The 17,583-nt window shown below is 50.5% G+C and overlaps 1 protein-coding gene across 1 annotated transcript in view; it reads left to right on the plus strand.

Moving 5' to 3' along the window:
* Nucleotides 1–1,357: 1,357 nt before the first annotated feature.
* Nucleotides 1,358–17,583, plus strand: part of Shb (SH2 domain containing adaptor protein B) — a 122,052-nt gene continuing 105,826 nt past the window's right edge. Inside the window, exon 1 of the mRNA XM_041667816.1 lies at nt 1,358–2,053. Coding sequence (XP_041523750.1) covers nt 1,358–2,053 — 696 coding nt within the window. The remainder of the gene's footprint in view (nt 2,054–17,583) is intronic.

Consider the following 17,583-nt stretch of genomic DNA (forward strand, 5'->3'; position numbering starts at 1 on the left):
ACATTTGGGAAATAACCACATTAAGTCACATCATTATGGAGCCACCAGAACCCAGGGCTGGTATCTAAGTCCATCAGTGTGATCTACCTCGGGGACTCAGTTTCTCCATCTGTAAAATTGTCTCTGAATCAAATAGAGCCTCGCCAGCTCCTGCAACCTTAAGCGTTAAATGTTTACATAGCTGGTTCCACTAGGCTAGCAGTGAACAGGGTTAAAGCCCCACTTCCTGCAAGGTGAAAAGGTAAGCAAACATTTCGACCTCCCCTTAGCCTTGCTCCCGGATTGGTGCCCCGCCGGGTCCCAGCCGCCTATCGCGTCTGCATCCGTCATCTGGATTGCTAATACGCTCATTAACATAAAGAGTCTTTCAAAGACCCGGCGCCGGAAAAACTGAACCGGAGTCTCTGTCCCCTTAAAAAGAAAAGGGACTCAGATTCTTTCGTTAAGGGCATCTCCTCCGCACGGTCCTCTCTGTCAACTAGAGGAACCGTGTGTTGGTCTACTCAGCCGACGACCCCAACGCTGGGCATCTATTCCTGGAGTGCACGGGTCCCGGGTCCCCGAGAACTGCACAGACAGTTTTGGCCTCGGAGAGCCACAGTCTCAGTCCGAGGGAGGCAGGGCCGGCCAAGTGGCAGGAGACGGGATCCCTCGGGCACGACCCGGGTGCTGGCGCCCAGGCAGCAGCAGGAGCTGGCTCGTGCTGCTGGGGAGGTTCCCGGCCGCACGCGGGGGCGGGGCCTCGGTGGAAGGGGCGGGGCCTACGGAGCCGAGCCGCGGCGCAGGGCGGGCTCTGGCGGCCGAGTGTCACACACGCGGCGGCTCGGGAGGCGGCTCGGGAGGTGGCGGCAGCGGTAGCAGCAGGCGCCGCCGGGACGGGCAGGGGCGCGCGGGCTCCGCTGGGCGCAGTCCGCCTCTCTCGATCGCTCGCTTGCTCTCCGACCCACGGCGGGGCCGGGCTTGCCCCGGCGTACTGGAGAAGCTCTCAGCCGGTCGCGGCTCGCACGGGGCAGGGGCGCGCTCCGCGGGGGGGCGCGCTCGGTGCGGGCGTGAGAGGCGGGGGGCGCCCGGCCTTCCGCTCTTTGAGGCCGGGGACCCTATGAGACGCGCCCGTCAGGGGCGCGAGATCCGAAGCTCGGGCGGAGCGCAGCGCGGGTGGAGGACTGTGCGGCAGCGGCCGGAGCCGGGCGGCGGCCAGCAGGAGGCGGCGGCTGCGAGAACTTGAACTTGGCGACGGAGACCCCGCACGCCCCCCACCGGGGCCGGGGCGTTGCGGGACTGGGCGGCAGCGCTGCCCCCCGAATGGCCGCGGCGGCGGACGGGGCTCGCGCGCCGCGGCCCTAGGCGGCCTCTCGCCATGGCCAAGTGGCTGAACAAGTACTTCAGCTTGGGCAACAGCAAGACCAAGAGTCCGCCGCAGCCGCCGAGGCCCGACTACCGCGAGCAGCGGCGCCGGGGCGAGCGGCGCGAGCAGCCCCCACAGGCCGTGCCGCAGGCCTGCTCGGCTTCCTCGGCGTCCTGCGGGTCGGCCGCCGCCTGCTTCTCGGCCTCGTCGGGCTCTCTGCCCGACGACAGCGGCAGCACGAGTGACCTCATCCGCGCCTACCGCGCGCAGAAGGAGCGCGATTTCGAGGACCCGTACAACGGGCCGGGCTCGTCGCTGCGTAAACTGCGCGCCATGTGCCGCCTGGACTACTGCGGCGGCGGCGGCGGGGAGCCCGGAGGGAGCCAAAGAGCCTTCTCGGCGGCGTCGGGCTCTGCGGGTTGCTGCTGCGCGGCGTCGGGGGCGGGCGCCGCCGCGTCCTCGTCCTCATCCTCCGGTTCCCCGCACCTCTACCGCAGCAGCAGCGAGCGGCGGCCCGCCACGCCAGCCGAGGTGCGCTACATCTCCCCGAAGCACCGGCTTATCAAAGTGGAGAGTGCGGGTGCTGCGGGGGATCCCCCGGGAGGCGTGTGCTCCGGCGGCCGCACCTGGAGCCCGACGACCTGCGGAGGCAAAAAGCTGCTCAACAAGTGTGCCTCCGAGGAGACCGGAGCCGGCCAGAAAGAAAAGGTAAGACCCGAAGCTACTGATGGGCACGGGAAGCTGAGGCACTGCCACGTTAACCAAGCCCTACGAGTCAACTTTGCTCTGGCACCCTGGCGTCTAGGCTCCGGCGCGCACTCTGGTCTGACTCCGTCTCTTTGGCTACTGCTCCCTAAACGCCTCCTTACCGAGCCCACAGCCTGAGCGAGAGCACCCCGCCTAGCTTTACCCAGAAGACAGACCCAGCCAGCCCTTCCGGCTCCCCGAGTAAAGTCAGCTTTGGCGGGCCTGAAAGAGCATTTGCTCGTTTACCCCAGGGTTGTGTGGTGGTCCCCCTCCCAGACATAGAGGGGAATTGAGGTCCAGAGCAGGAAAGGGACTCTCGGGGTTATAGTTTTCCTTGAATGTGTTTATGTGAATGTTTCTGAACCTCGCACTCTTGCGTGCCAGGTTTCCTAAGCCAAGCGGCCTGTTGTACTGGAGCGGTATTGGGAACCCCCACGCAGGCTTTTCCGGTCTAAATGTCCGTCCTCCCGGAGAACTCACCGATCTGGCACTTCCTACCTCCTCTCCCCAGCTCCGGAGGAGGTCTGCTAAAAGGAGACCCATCTCTTCCCACCCCATCCTCTCTCCTGACTCCATCCCTATAGTACAATCTCAGAGACGAGAGGCCTTTGTGGTAACCCCCTGCCAATCAGGCATCCAGTCTCCCCTGCTTCTTAGCAAGAGTTAATTACAGCCAAGGCCCCTCTACTCCTTCTCTTAACACTCCGGAGTTGCTCTCCCCTCCCCCATAAAACACTTGCTCTGTCTACTAGTGGAGGCAGTGTTTTGATTAAATCTGAGGCCCCGCGAGAGATCTCGATCCTTAGGGCAGGGTTGCTTGGCTGTCAGGCCCCTGCTCTGGGTTCTCCCCCACATTCTTCTTGGAAGCTCAAACTTTCCCGGGAGTGGAGACTGGATCTCCAAACAGGGAGACATTTTCTACCTGTCAGCTGGTGCTTGGCAAGGCTTCTTTCTTATTTTATGGGAGAGGTGAGTTGGGGGGGTGCCCTCTAGTTTTCTCGTCTGGTTTTCTCCCTGGGGTCAACTTCTGCTTTGTCTGTCCAGGATGGATGGTGCAGTGCGTGCAGTGTGAAGCAGTGTAGTGCTCCCGAGAACGGTGTGAGCACACACCTTGAAAGCTTGTGCTCCGGGACTTCCCAAGCACCCAAGATGCCACACTTGGTTTACAGTGACTGGAAGCCCTTGTGACTGCACACCCAGCAAGGAGTCGAGAAAGATGTCCTTGCTGAGACAGATGTCCTGGTTGAGGCTTGTGGTTGGTGTTTTAGGAAAGAAAGAGGCTCTTGCAACTTCGTAGTGGTCAAGCTTGGTTTGGTTGCCCACTGGGAGGACCTGGAGCTTTTACTCTGAAAGTTATGAGGGAGCTTTTCAGAGGTTTGCAGCCCACTCACCATTGTTGACCACCCCCCAGGGCGTAGACTTTCTTTGTCCTACTGCTAGTGGTTCAGCCTCCTCGCTAAGTCTTTTTTTTTTTTTTTTGGTGGCTTTCAAAATTATAATAATTTTTTTTCTCAATTAGTGTTCAGACTTCGAAATGCTTAGTAATGATAGTGAAACTTCAAGTGTATCTAATACTTGGCTTCATTGTTACCAAATATTTCCCATGGGTCTTAGCTCTCCTCTAGCAGGTACTGGAAGGGGAATCCTGTCCTGTGCATGTCTGTATTGAGGGCTGTGACAGAGGCCATCCTGTGATGGGAGCTTCTGGAGGGCACCTCTGAGGCAGGACCATTGTTGAACTGGAGCCAGTAGTGATTGCGGGAAGCTGGAGAAGTGTCTGCCGCTTTAGAGGACTGCAGGTGAAATCTGGGGCTGGGACGGAGAGGACCCTGGAGGGGCTGCAGGGCCCTGGTCTTGTAAACTGGGTTGTATGGTAGCAGGGAATGACGTTTTTCACCAAACTCTCTCTGGGTTGGTTTTCCTCTTTTGTACTAGCTTTGATCTTTCAAGAGTTGTCTGTCTTGGGAGACAAGGGAGGAAGTTACCAGATGTTCCTTCTATCAGGAGGAAAGGGGGCAGCAAAGGAGTGGTTGCAAGGCCGCAGACTAGCTAGCACAGGGGCACTGAGTGTCCCTGGAAGACTGGCTAAAACATTACTGGACATCTAGTCCTGCAATTTTATTTTCTGAGACAAGGCTCAAAGAATGCTTACCTTAAACTTACTAGGTAGCCAAGGATGGGCTTCAGTTTCTTTTTTTTTTTTTTGGTGTGTGTGGGGGGGTGTTTCAAGACAGGGTTTCTCTGTGTATCCCTGTCTGTCCTGGAACTCACTTTGTAGACCAGGCTGGCCTCGAACTCAGATTCGCCTTCCTTTGCCTCCTGGAGTGCTAGGATTGACTTTCTGACTCTCCTGCTTCTACCTCCCAAGTGTGGGGACTACAGGCATGGACCTTCTAGTTTTATGCAGTACTGGAAATTGAACCCAGTACTTGGTACATGATAAACAAGCAGTTCCATCCAGGGAGCTACGTCCATCTTCAGCCCCCTCTGCAATTTCTTTAAAAAACAAAACAAAACCCTGCTGCACATTTATTTTTTCTTTGACAGTTTTATACATATATACTATTTTTGTTTTAGATTAGTTATTTACTATGTATACAGTATTCTGCTTGCGTGTGTGCCTGCATGACAGAAGGCACTATAGTTGGTTGTGAGCCACCATGTGGTTGCTGGGACTTGAACACAGGACCTCTGAAAGAGCAGCCAGTGCTCTTACCCCCTGAGCCATCTCTCCAGTCCCCATATATATTATTGTATCTTGATGAAATCCACTCCTAACTTTTCAGTCTCTCTCTGTATCCTCCTCCCTAACAACAGCTTCTACCTTAATCTCCTGTTTTAAGAAATCACCTCCTGAGTCCGATTAGTGCTTCCCGTGTGGGCATGGGCAAAGTACCAGGGGCCACCCCATCCTCAACAGCTCTCAGTTGCCAGTAGCTCCTCAGCTAGGGGTGGAGCCTCGTGAGTTCCCCACCCCCATGCTAGGATTATTGACTGGCTTGATCTTGTACATGTCTCCTGTGGGTAACTGAAGTTGCTGTGAGTTTAACGTTAGGAGTACAGTGGCCATGCCATGGCTGGAAGACAGCATTTAAACAGCCCCTCTCCCCATCGTGTTTCTTGTTCTGGCTCATTTCCTGAAACTTGTGACTCTACAGTTCTGGTGGGATCCTTGAGAGCGCATTTTAACAAGTGATTGCTCCTGGGTCCCACTTTGAGAACCGTGAGCCTGATGCCATGATGGCTCTTCTTTACCAGGACCACTTGGGTCCAGGCTGCAGGTGCACATGTCCAGCTCAGTATGTGGCCAGTACCTCCCATCTGGCAGTCAGAAGGCAGTCTGGTTTTCACATTATTTCCAGAAGACAGCATTTGGAAGACCAGACCTTCTGTGATCCCCTGAACATTCTGAGCCTGTCTTCAGTCTCCACCAGTGGCTTCAGAGAACCCTACTTAGCCTGGGGCAGCCTACCCTCCCGTTGTTGCCTTAGAGAACTGGACTGTGCCAGGGTCCAGTTTTAACCCTAAATCTGAGTCGAGAGTTCCTGTGTCGTTCAATGGAGCTGGTGGTCTGTGCAGCCATCTTGCTGTGCTGCCCACACCATGGTTCAGCTTTGGGGTCCTATTCCTGCCCTTCGAGACCTGCCTCTTCCTTTCTGTACACGATGTCATCCTGTTCTCCAGGCGAGTGAGTCCTGGAGCACATCCACTTGCTCCCTTGGGAAAGAGACTTTTCACTGTTCCAGAGTCTCCCTAACATAACTTAGCTAACCAGCATCCTGTGCTCAGAGATGGGGTAAGAGCCAGTTGAGTGGGAAAGGAGTCTGAGGTTAAGGGTGCAGTGATCTTTGGTCTGAGCTGCTGGAGGAAGTGGATGCAAGTTTTCATCATTTTCCCCCTTGGGGCTTTTGCCTTGAGAACTTGGGGAGGTCTTTATCTGGGAAGCAGACATTTAAGGTGACACTGGAGGCAGAGGTATGAAGCAGGACGGGATGACTGTAGGCTGTAACCAGGCTTTTGTGTCAAACAGTGTGTGCATATACTCTTGATAACTGTAAGACGACATTGTAGGAAGCTGAGTGGTGGTGGTGCATGCCTTTTATTCCAGCACTCGGAAGGCAGAGGCAGGCAGAGGCAGGCGGATCTCTGTGAGTTTGAGGCTAGCCTGGTCTACAAGAGCTAGTTTCAGGACAGGCTCCAAAACTACAAAGAAACCCTGTCTCAAAACCAAACCAAACAAACAAAAGGCATCATTGTAGGGTGTGTCTTTTGGAAGCCAGAGCCTTTAAGCAGTGGGTCTTCTTGGGAAATGAGAGGTGAGAATATAGGAGAGGTGGGGTGGGGGCCTCAGTTTGATTCTCCCAGGTGAGTTTTTGCATGGGAGGAGGTGTTTCTTAGGACCTTCCTAGTCCTCACGTTGTGGTGGCCACCAACCTTACAATTCTATTGAAACTTCACAGCTGTAATTATGCTACTGATCCCAATGTAAATATCTGGTATGTGACCCCTGTGGGGTCATGGCCCACAAGTTGAGAACCATACATCTGGAAGAGATGGCTCAGAATTAGGGTACAACTGTAATATATTTCAGGTGAGGGGGTGGTAAGGGTCTGAGCTCCTGGGAAAGAAAACGGTAGTAGGCTGATGTAGGTAGAGCTGATACTTCAGTCATGCTGTTGGGAAAAAATGACACCGCTCCCCAAAAAAGTCAGTTGCGGCACACACCTTTAATCCCCACTCAGGAGGCAGAGGCAGGAGGATCTCTGTGAGTTCAAGGCCAACCTAGTCTATAGCCAGGTCCAGGACAGTGAGGTGGGTGGGGGAGGGGTGGGGAAGCCAGTTATTTGTGGGTCTCCTTGGATGCAGCCAAACCGGTCTCATCCGGTTACGTTTTCTGCTGGTGGTGTTTCTTTTGTCATAATTAAATGGTGTTTCCAGTACACCTGGGAAAGTCAAGATTTATCATGACATCAGTTTTGCCAGGTTTAAAATACATGCTAATGTGTACCAACAGTTGGTATATTGTCAGCATCCACAGAGTTGAGTTCACAGGTTTTCCATAGCTACAGAATAATAACTTTTAACTTCAAAAAAAGAAAAAAAAAACACCTAGCAGTTTCTGAGCTCTTTGCTAGGCAGGGGGAATTTAGAGGAAGTAAGTGTGGCTGAAGAGGTACATCAGATGCAGAAGGCTGTGTGTCTGGGCTCTGTAGCTGTCTGGTCATAGCTTAACCATAACCACCTGGCACTCAGATGGGGTGAGGGAAAGCCAGGTCTGTATTTACAGCTACTCTGGAAGTAGAGGCAGAAGGATTATAAATTCAAAACCTATCTGGGCAGCTTCAGAGTATGTTCAAGGTCAGCCTGGACAGGTTAGATCTTCTCTCAAAGTAAAAAGATGGTCTGGAGAGATGGATGGCTCAATGGTTTAGAGTGCTCATTGCTCTCCAGAGGACCTGGGTTCCATTCTCAGGACCCACATGGTACTGATACATAGGCTCACTACCATCTGTAACTCCAGGCCTAGGGGGTCCAATGCCTTCTCTTGGTGTCTGCTGGCTCCAGGCACATATAGGATGCACAGATAGCATGCAGACAAAACAGAAAATGAAAAGTGAGAAAAAAAAGAGAGGGCTGAGGTGTTGCTTAGTGGCAGAATATTTGTCTAGCATGCACTAGTGTGTGACACAGCACAGTCTTTTCAGCTTTTCAACTCTCTGAGAGGCTTCCCAGCTCAGCTTCCCTCCTTCCTAGAGGGACCCTTTGCTTTCTTGTTTACTCAGGCAGGGAGGGGCCTAGTGAGTCTGGTCAGTTTCAGGGACTTCAGGAAGCTAGTTTGAATTGTTTACCTTCCTGCTGAAGGAACTTCCTGAAGGATGGAATGTTTCAATCTCTGAAGAAGGTTTTGCACAATAACCAGGCCCTGGATTCAATCCCCAGTACCTTGAATTCCCTCCCACTCCAAACTGAAAGAGAATCTTTTTTTTTTTAATTATTTATTTATTCATTTATTTATTTATTTATTTATTTATTATGTATACTATATTCTGTCTATATGCTTGCAGGCCAGAAGAGGGCACCAGACCCCATTATAGATGGTTGTGAGCCACCATGTGGTTGCTGGGAATTGAACTCAGGACCTTTGGAAGAGCAGGCAATGCTCTTAACCTCTGAGCCATCTCTCCAGCCCCTGAAAGAAAATCTTAATTCCTAAATAAACACTTGTGTAACTATGTATGTATGTAGTATTATTTTGTATTAGGTCTTATAAATTTTTTTTTTCATTGTTTTGTTTTTCGAGACAGGGTTTCTCTGTAGCTTTGGAGCCTGTCCTGGAACTCCCTTTGTAGACCAGCCTGGCCTCGAACTCACAGAGATCCGCCTGCCTCTGCCTCCTGAGTGCTGGGATTAAAGTCGTGTGCCACCAAAGTTTGCCAGTCAGGGCATAATATACATGAAAGACAAATATCGCTGTGCCTTTTGCATTATTTTATTTCCTTATTCTTTTGAGACAGGGTCTCACTATGTAGGCCAGGCTGGCCTTGAGCTCACAGAGATCCTCCTGCCTTTGTCTCCCGAGTGCTGGGTTAAAGATGTGTGCCATCACACCCGGTCCTAACTATGTTATTTTATATAGGAGACTTAAGCTCCTATATATACTTTGTGGTATCCAAGGAAAGTTCTGGAGACAATGTCCCCTGGGTATCAAGAAATGAACAAGGACACTAGGGTCTCAAGCCCGAGACAGTATCAGACAGAACCTATGGAAAGGCTGAGGTGTGTGCCAAGGACTGGACAGGCCTGAATGCTGGCAGGTGAAGGAGGGCTGCTGGAAGGTTCTAGCTGAGCTGACTCTTGGGAAGGGATGAATGGAGATGCCTGAGCAGGGAAGGGAGGAAAGAGTACGCTGCCATGCAGAGGGTGGTGGGCCTGATAGGCAGGTACAGAGGGGCCCCACAGTTGACAGAACTGATTTCCGGGCCTTCCTGAGGGGAGTTGACTTATCATTTTGTCTTTTCACAGAAATCACTAGTCAGGATCGATGGAAGCCACGGTCAAAATGTCAGCCCTTTCTGTTTGATTGACAGCCATCTTCTCCAGTCCTTAAAAAGTCCTCTTTGGGAAAGGTTAGGACTAGAGTTTATTGCTGTAGTTCTCCTGAGGACAGGTTCCCCATTCATGAGAGAAGTGATGGCTGTCAAAGCCGTTTCCAGTGTTAATGCCCCAGAAGACTTGGTTCTAACCACTTCTATGGTCCCAAAGTCCTCACAGGCATCATAGGTACTAGGTCCAAACACTGTAACAGCTATTGCTCCATCGCAGGTCTCTCCAGCCTCCTGGGCTTTAAACTACAAGTCAGCAAACCTTAAAGGGCCAGAGTCAGTAGTAAATGTTTTCAGATTTGAGAGCAAGGTGGTCTCTGCTGCAGCTGGTTGGCTCTGCCATTGCAGCTAAAAGTGGCCTTTAAAGAATATATTAGAAGGAATACTTGTTTTCTGATAAAATTTTATTTTCAAAGCTAGGCAGCTGGCCCATGGGTTTTAGGTTTCTACCTAGGCATCAAATACTGAGTTTCATTTCTGGTCTTGATGGGGTTCACTGAGTCATCTTCAGCACATGTTCAGATGGCAGGATGGGGTTCCAGAAAAGAGCAGAAGCCCATGAAGTTTCCTGAGGTTGGAATCTGGGGCTGCTCTTCTGCTGTAGGCACTGTCGGCCCATCTGTGGATAAAGACGACGAGGTATGGAGCAGTTAGTGATGAACCTCGTGTCACAGCTTCCAAGTGTGCACGCCTGTGCACTGAGCCCACTACTCCTGCGCTCTTCACTACTTTGGCCCACTCTTTCCCGGTTTAAATGGCCACAGGCAGGCCCTGCTGTGCACTGTGATGGTTGTGTTTCTTCTCCCTCGCACCGAATGTTCACCTTCTTGCCTCCCTTCCTTACTTTTCCAAAACCACAGCTGGATTCTCTTCCCCCCTCTCTGTCCACTGCTGAACTCCATAAAGGAGATGTTAATGCTGTGCTTGAGTTATTTTATAGAGAAATTCCTCACACAGGGTAGGCACGTCCCAGAGGACAGCTGCACAAAACGTGTGCCTTGTAATTGTCATGTCTTCTCATTCTGACACCAGACCTCCTTTCTCCGAAGGATTGGCTAGGGCGTGTGTGTGCTGCTTTAAGGTGAAAGCTGGTGGTACCTCTCTCTGCCCGCGTCAAGAAAGAACTTAAGTTTCGTAAAAGTAGATCAGGTGACTGTCTTCACTATTGAGACACTCTTGGAACAAGACTGATTAGGGCATAACCTTGAGACTTGATCCTGTCTTCTCCCTGCTCCCAAAGCATTGCTGTCCTATAACCTTGGCTTTGAAAGGCAAATTTGAAGCAGGTGTGGTTTCCTCTGGTCTTGCAGCCAAGCCTTCCTCTGGTGAGTTTAACTTGTGATTTAGAAGCAGAGGTCAGCTTTGGTCTTTTTTTTTTTAAAAAAAAAAAAAAAAAAAACAAAAAACCTGCACTTGGCCCAAGAGGTGGCTCAGCAACCTGAGTTTGATCCCTGGAACACACGTGGTATAAGGAGAGACCTACCTTTCGAGGTGGTTCTGTGACCTCTGCATGGTTTCTGTATACAGCCAGCCCAGAATCAAACCTGAGACTTGTGGCTTTACAGTTGAAAGCTGGGGCTGCTGCATGGTTGGAGAACACAGTAACCAAAGCCTGGAACACAGACCTGTCTGCATGACAGAAGTGACATGTAAACAGGTTTTGGATGAGCTAAGAGTGACCCTGCAAAGAGGATGGTCTGGACAGCACCATGGAACTGAGGCGGTGAGAGGAGGCCAGGAAGGCTCCTCTGAGGAGGAGATGTTTGGGCAGAGAAAGAGTAGTTAACTGTGGCTAAGGGAGTTTGCGTGGTCATGCTAGCCGGTTGTCTTGCATGCCACCTGCTGTTTTGTGTGCTTTCTATGTAGTTCTTCTCACTGCCCTCTTTTGATGTATGTGCTACTATAATTTTCATTTTATTTATTTTGCTAGTACAAGGCAGAGATGAGATTTGGAGCTGAGTCCAGAGTCTGTTTCTAACCACTGTGCTAACCTCCAACTGCATCTCATACCCGAGTCGTTTACTCTGTAATTTCCCTGTACCCCATTAGAGTGACTGGTACTGTCATCTTGTAATTATTCCACAGCACAATGGTCACTTTCATGCCTGTAACTCACTGACTTCTCAGACCCACTTTGGGGAAGACGCTGAATTCCCCGATTGCGGATGGAGAGTTGGAGCAGGGCCTGCCCTGCCCTTCTGCAAGTTCTAGCTGGATTGGCAGCCTTGTCTTCTGAGGCCAGTGCCCTCTAAGCCAGGGTGGGGAGGCCACTTGGCCAGAGCTTGAGTTGGCAGGAAGGGTGACAGCCTGATTGAGTTCCGTTTCTTCCTATGTTTTGATTCTGAAGCGCTTTGCTGAGACCATTGAGGCACATGGACTGAGGACCTTGCTTCCACAATGGAATTTTCCTTTGCTTCCTGTTTGGTATTTTCCAGTAATATTTCTATTAATGTTTCACTTTCAGAGGTACTGACTTCCTGAGAAGCATGAGTTTTGTCAATGCTGAGCCAGGAAGGACTGACTTTTCCTCTTGGTCATTCAGTTCCTTTCTGTTTTCTCCAAGGGGAGCTCTGGATTTCCCATCATGCTAGAAGGGAAAGGAGCTTGTGTGTGTGGCGGGAGTGTCCTGGAGATGGAGAAAGGGTTAGTCAGGACCCTGGGGAGTGACTCAGCCCTTGCTGGTGAGGCGCTTACAGTAACTAATGGGCTCCCAAGGTCCAGAAGGGAGAAGTGGCTTGACAGGTGTAGGTGTGTGTGTGTGTGTGTGTGTGTGTGGAGGTTCACTGAGTAGGATTTGCTGGCTGAACCCAAAGTCTCCAGCTGGAACTGGAATGACCTTGTTTATACCTTGTTTATGTATTCTCTTTATTCATTCAGTAGCTCTTGCTTAGAAGTGCTGCATGCTCCCTGGCGGGCGCTGGTGACACACACCTTTAATCCCAGCAGAGGCAGGCAGATCCCTGAGTTCCAGGCCAGCCTGGTCTATAGAGCTAGTTCGAGGACATATCCAAAGCTATATAGAGAAACCCTGTCTCAAAAAACAAGTGCTACATGCTAGGCACTGTTCTGTGTAGCTGGTAGGAATAGAACTGCACTAAATATGAATACCTCATTCCCCCTGGGGTTAAGATGTAGGGTAGAGTTTAGAAGGGACTTTACTGAAAGGCCAGATGCTGGGAGCTGTACCAGAGAAGGGCCAGGCAAGAGGGGGAGGCAGGAGCTGGCAGGGCTGCTCAAGGGGCAGTGCCGAGGTCAACACCCTTGGGCGGGGCAGGTCAGCTCGGAGGGGTGTGGAACAGAAAGACCTTGAGCCTCCTGTGAGTGGGTAGGTCTTTCACTTGTACTCTAGGAAGCCAATAGAAGGTTCTGAGCAGAGTTGTTGAATGATTTGATGTAGGTTTTAAAGAAGATTACTTCAGTGTTGGCATGTAGCTCAGGGGTAGAGCACTTGACCTGCTGAGTGAGAAACCTTGGATTTGGCTGAGTGGAGGGGACAGACAGGCCATTGGAACTTGGGTGCCCTTCTGCAGGAGGTGCAGAGACCCGTGGTTTAATGACAGATGAATGGCAAGAAAAAAGTCAGTGTGTCTGCTAGGATTTGACTGAGTAGCTGGGAAGATGTGTGGCCACTGGCTTTGTTAGGGGTTCCTGAGGACACAGGAACCTCTGTGTGGGGCTGCAAAAGAAAGTGGGAATGCAGGAAGAAAAGGAGGCCACATGAAAGATGGCTACAGCGACAGAGAAAATGGACTTCCAGATAGAAGGGTAGGATCACTTGGCTGTGAAGGATGGATGAGACCTTGGAAAGTGTAGGAACTGCACGTTCACTTTTTAACACTTTAACAAAATCCAGCGCAAATAGTATTCACAAATCTCTTCCGTTTCCTTCATTTTTTTTTTTTCTGTCCCCTCATCCCAGGTGTTTGCATTCTCACTCAGAGGCCTGTCCCAGCTTCGGCTAGCTCCTAGTTTATCCTTCCATGTCTGTTATGGGGCTGTGACATTAATGAATTCATGTTGGAGTACCAGATTCAGACCAGATGTGTTTAGAGGTAGGGGGGTTAAACCCAGGAAAGGACAGATGTTTGAACTCTTGATCATTTCCGTAGTTTGAAGAGGCCACGGAATATCTGTCTAGTTCAGTGCACTCACTGTATGTAACACTTCCGTTAAACAGTAGGCCAGCCTGACAGCCGTTAGGACCAACAGGAACACAGATTTTAAAGTTTGATTTGCTTAAGTTTATACCTTAAATAGCTGAGCCATGGTTCCTCTTAATTTTGTGTGTATGTATGCTCACATGTGTGAACGTGTGTGCACATATGTTCGTATGTGTCTGGGGATGCATACATGGGTGTGAGCATGTGCCCATATTTGCTTATGTGTGTGAGCGTATATACATGTGTGCTCTTTGTGCACAACCATGTTCAAGAATGTGTGGGTGTGTGCATGCATACACACATACGTTTTGAATATTGTGTTTCGTTGTTTCTTTTCTTTCTCCCTTCCATTACCACCTCTTCTTCCTTTTCTTTCTTCCTCCTTTCTTTTGGAACAGGCCTTGTATGATGCTTTAGGCATCCTGGAACACACTGTGTAAATCAGGTTGATCTTAAACTTGCAAGGAGCTTCCTGCTTCTGCTTCCCAAGTGCTAGCATTATAGGAGTGTACCATACCTGATTTCTATGCCAGGATAACAGTTTTTAAGTAACCCATGGTGGTTGATTGTGTGACCTGCTCTCTTAGACCGTAGGCCCTTGGGAGTGCCTGGGGAATCCCTTAGCTGACCATCGCCCCATTCATCCCTGAAAACTTCAATGCTAAGTGCATTTGTCCCTTACCACCCAGGCTAGGCTTCTGCACAGCTTGGATTGATTTTTTTTTCTTTGTAATTCATTTTTATGCTCATGGGTGTTCTGCCTGCATGTATGTATGTATGTACACCATGTGTATGCCTGGTACCTTTAGAGGCTAGAAGAGGGTGTGGGATGCCCTGTAACTGGAATTACGGATGGTTGTGAACTACCATGGTGTGTGCTAAGAATCGAACCTCAGTCCTGTGCAAGATGAGTGAGCACATTCAACACTGAGCTGTCTCTCTCCAGAGAATTTTTCCCCTGTCTTGTGATTGTGTCGGCTGAAGCTCTGCTGACCAAATCCCTGTCCCTCCTCTGTGGCACATAGTATAGCTTAGTAAAACTCTGGTGGGGTCGATCAAATCCAGTCTGACCTCTCTTCTTCCACATAATGACCTGTGAATGTGTGATGGTATCAACCTCAGAGCAAGCTATAATAACTGTGCTACAGGGCTAGATTCCCAGCCAGGGCACCAAATGCTAAGAATTACAGTGGAAGACTTTGATGAAACCCAAACTCAGGAGCTTGTTAGAAAGGCTGGTCAGCGCAAGTTCCAAGTAGGTGGGCCAAGATCCATGCGGAGAAGTTCTTAGCACAGTGATTGGATGAGGAGCTGGGTCTCAATCATGGGTGAATTGGGGAGGATTCAGAGATAGAGGGGAGCAGCAGGACAGGAGACTCAAAACTGTTGACCCAAACTTTGCAGGACCCTATTGGTGATCCATTGATTGTGGCATGAAACCAGCATCAGAAGGCCTGATCTCACATGCTGTGCCCGGGCATGGAAGCTGTGTAACTTAGAATACGGTATTAGCTTTTCCAGGCCGAGACTGCCCCTTCTGTTAAAGGGGGTTAATAAGTCTAGTGTTTCCTGACCGTTTACTGTATGTCACTTTTGCTGTGTGTGAGCTTCATGGTTGGTCCTTGAGGGGGGGTATCATGAGGATCCCCACTTTACAGGTGGCAAAATGAGATGATGTTTAGGGGAAGTGTGCCAGTCACTGTAGGGTTGAAAGCCATTGTTTTCTGTGTCAGAGCACAGGGCCTGATGTGTGGGAAGAGCCTTAGGACTTTTGTATGACTTTGACAATGCTTGTCCTGGTCCTCAGCCCAGCTTTAGACTTAGGGCTTTGCTTTCAGGCCTGTGGCTGTCCTCGGAAAGGGCTCTTCCCTTTTCCTTTCCTGCAGAAGGGCAGTTCTAGGGCTGCGCGTGCTACTCGCAGGTCCACACATGCTTTATGAGGCTTAAGAGCCTCAGTCTTTTGAGGAGGAAACTGAGGCCTACAGGTAATGTAGCTAGTAACGGACAGAGCTGGACCTGGGGCTGTGTCCACCCCTAACCTCCTGTGCTCAGGTGCAGGGGGTGTTGAGAACACCGCTCTATATCAGCTCTGGTGGTCTCAGCATTGTGAGGCCAGCCAGAGCCCACCAGTCTTTCCATGATGGGTATGTAAGACACTGGAGCAAGGAAGTAATGGGGTCATATCTGTGCTCTAGGAAAACGTGTGTCTGCAGCCCAGGGGGATGAGCTACAGAGGGAGCCCTGAGGTAGAGACCTCAGTTAAGCAAATGTAAGGTCTGTGGGCAGGAGCAGCAAGGATCTGACCCAAGGTTGCATACTTAAGCCATGAAGCATGTGCCTGGCCTTTCAGGCTGCTCTCTGAATGACACTGTTGGTCAGTGGAGGGAAACAGACCAAGCACTTGTCGAGGTCTAGGCTTTTCTGAATCACTGTTGTCAGTAGCCCAGATCCCCTCTGCGGAAATCTGTAGTTAATTCATCTTCCAGTACAGCTGTCCTTATTCTGTCAGGGTCCCAAAGGCTAGGTGGGAGTGGAAGTGCATCCCACTGGGACTGCTGGCTGCTCACCTCCAGAGGAACATAAAGCAAGAACGGGCAGAACTGCCTGGCTCGTCTACATGGGACTTAGGAGCTGGTGGGAACAGCATGGTGTTCTGAGGGTAGATGGAGCTGGCCATTGAGGCTCAGTTTGGCGGCTCTGCTGTCCCATATATGACATCATGTGAAGTTGGAAGCATTCCCATGTGTCAGGACCAATGCTGACTTCTAGAAGGAAGCCAAAGTGAAGCCACCCTGTGGTTCTGAATGTCCTCTGAAGGAGAAAATGCAAAGGAAACAGGGAGCTTGGGATTCTAGGCTCATGCTGACGTGTGACTTGTGGTCAGTGTCCTTCCAGGGGACAAGGTCTTTGAGAAACAATAAATGCTGAGAGCCCTTTGGGTCACCAGAGGAAAGCAGCAGCCTCTGGAGGTGCTTTCTGGTCTCGGGATCCCCCAGCCAGTTCTCTCTGCAGTTCTGTCATGGGCCCGTGTCCAGCTATGGGGCCAGAAGGAAGACTTCAAAGATGGAGGAATCACTCTGCTTCTTAGCTGGCTTCCATGGGTCCTGGATCCATTTGAAGTCCATCTGTGGTGTGACTGTGAAGTGACAGGATGGGGGAGTCAGTGTCCTCACTTGCCAGTCACCCAGAGGACAGCTGAGAATGTTGTGACAGCCTGGACTACGTTGCCAGAACTTGGGCCGCAGGTTGTCCATGTGCAAACACCGAACTCCGGTGTGTGGCTGGGTTTGCCTGCTTGCCCTTGCTTCATGGCAAGGTCTAACCCTGGGTCCCTGTGGGGTAAGGTGGCTGTGGGCCTGATTCTAAAACAAGAAACTATCCAAGCAGGCAGGCCTTTTGTTTGGAGGCATCTCTAAAGGTTTTAGCCGTGACACTTCTGGTGTAGCAGAAACTGCTGTAGTGGCAGCTCACAGTGGACTCCTGATGAAGTAGTTTGGTCAGTTTGTAGTCCATAGGTGGAGTCCTCATTTTTTTTTAAATACCATTCTCCTCCTCCCCCCATCTCTTTAGTAGGGTTTCTTTATTTTTATTTTCTGGCACCTCCCTGACCCTATCTCAGATACCTGAACCTCTTTCCTTTTGATAGTACCTCTACTCTGATGGCTCTGGCTTTACCTGTACTGTAGGTAGCAAACACTTCGGAGCCTCAGGTTCCTTAAAGTTTAGCAGCTTGTGTTCCATTGGTACCATGAGAGTAAATTTCGGTGGTACGCTCTCTTTCCTTTTTCTAGTTATTTTATACTTGTGTTGTAGAGGTAGACTGAAACAGGACACCAGGTTCATGCATTCTTGTGCCTTCCCTAGACTTTTAAATTCAAACAGGAATCAGAGCTTCTCTGGTTGAGACCTGCCTTCCTCTGAAGATCTATATATTTGAATTTCAAAGGCTTGTGTGACTAGACACGGAGGTAACTTGCATTCAGTATAGAACTCGGAGACCAGTGAGTCAGATTGTCACCCTTAGTCCGCCTTGGTAGCTGCCGTGTGACTTACCCTGTCACTGTTTTTGTAAGGAGTTCTGGCATTTACCAACCTTGCTCTGGAGATGTTCAAACATTGACTGGCATCTGGGGGTGGACTCAAAATCATGAGTTTGACTTTGGAACACACTGTAGCAGTCTGTGTGTTGCAGATTGTCATGTGTTTGATTTTAAAATGCCCCTGCAGG

Source organism: Microtus oregoni, unplaced genomic scaffold (assembly GCF_018167655.1).
Source record: "Microtus oregoni isolate MIOR12 unplaced genomic scaffold, Mior012 000017F_ref0000208, whole genome shotgun sequence".
Classification (NCBI taxonomy): Eukaryota; Metazoa; Chordata; class Mammalia; order Rodentia; family Cricetidae; genus Microtus; species Microtus oregoni.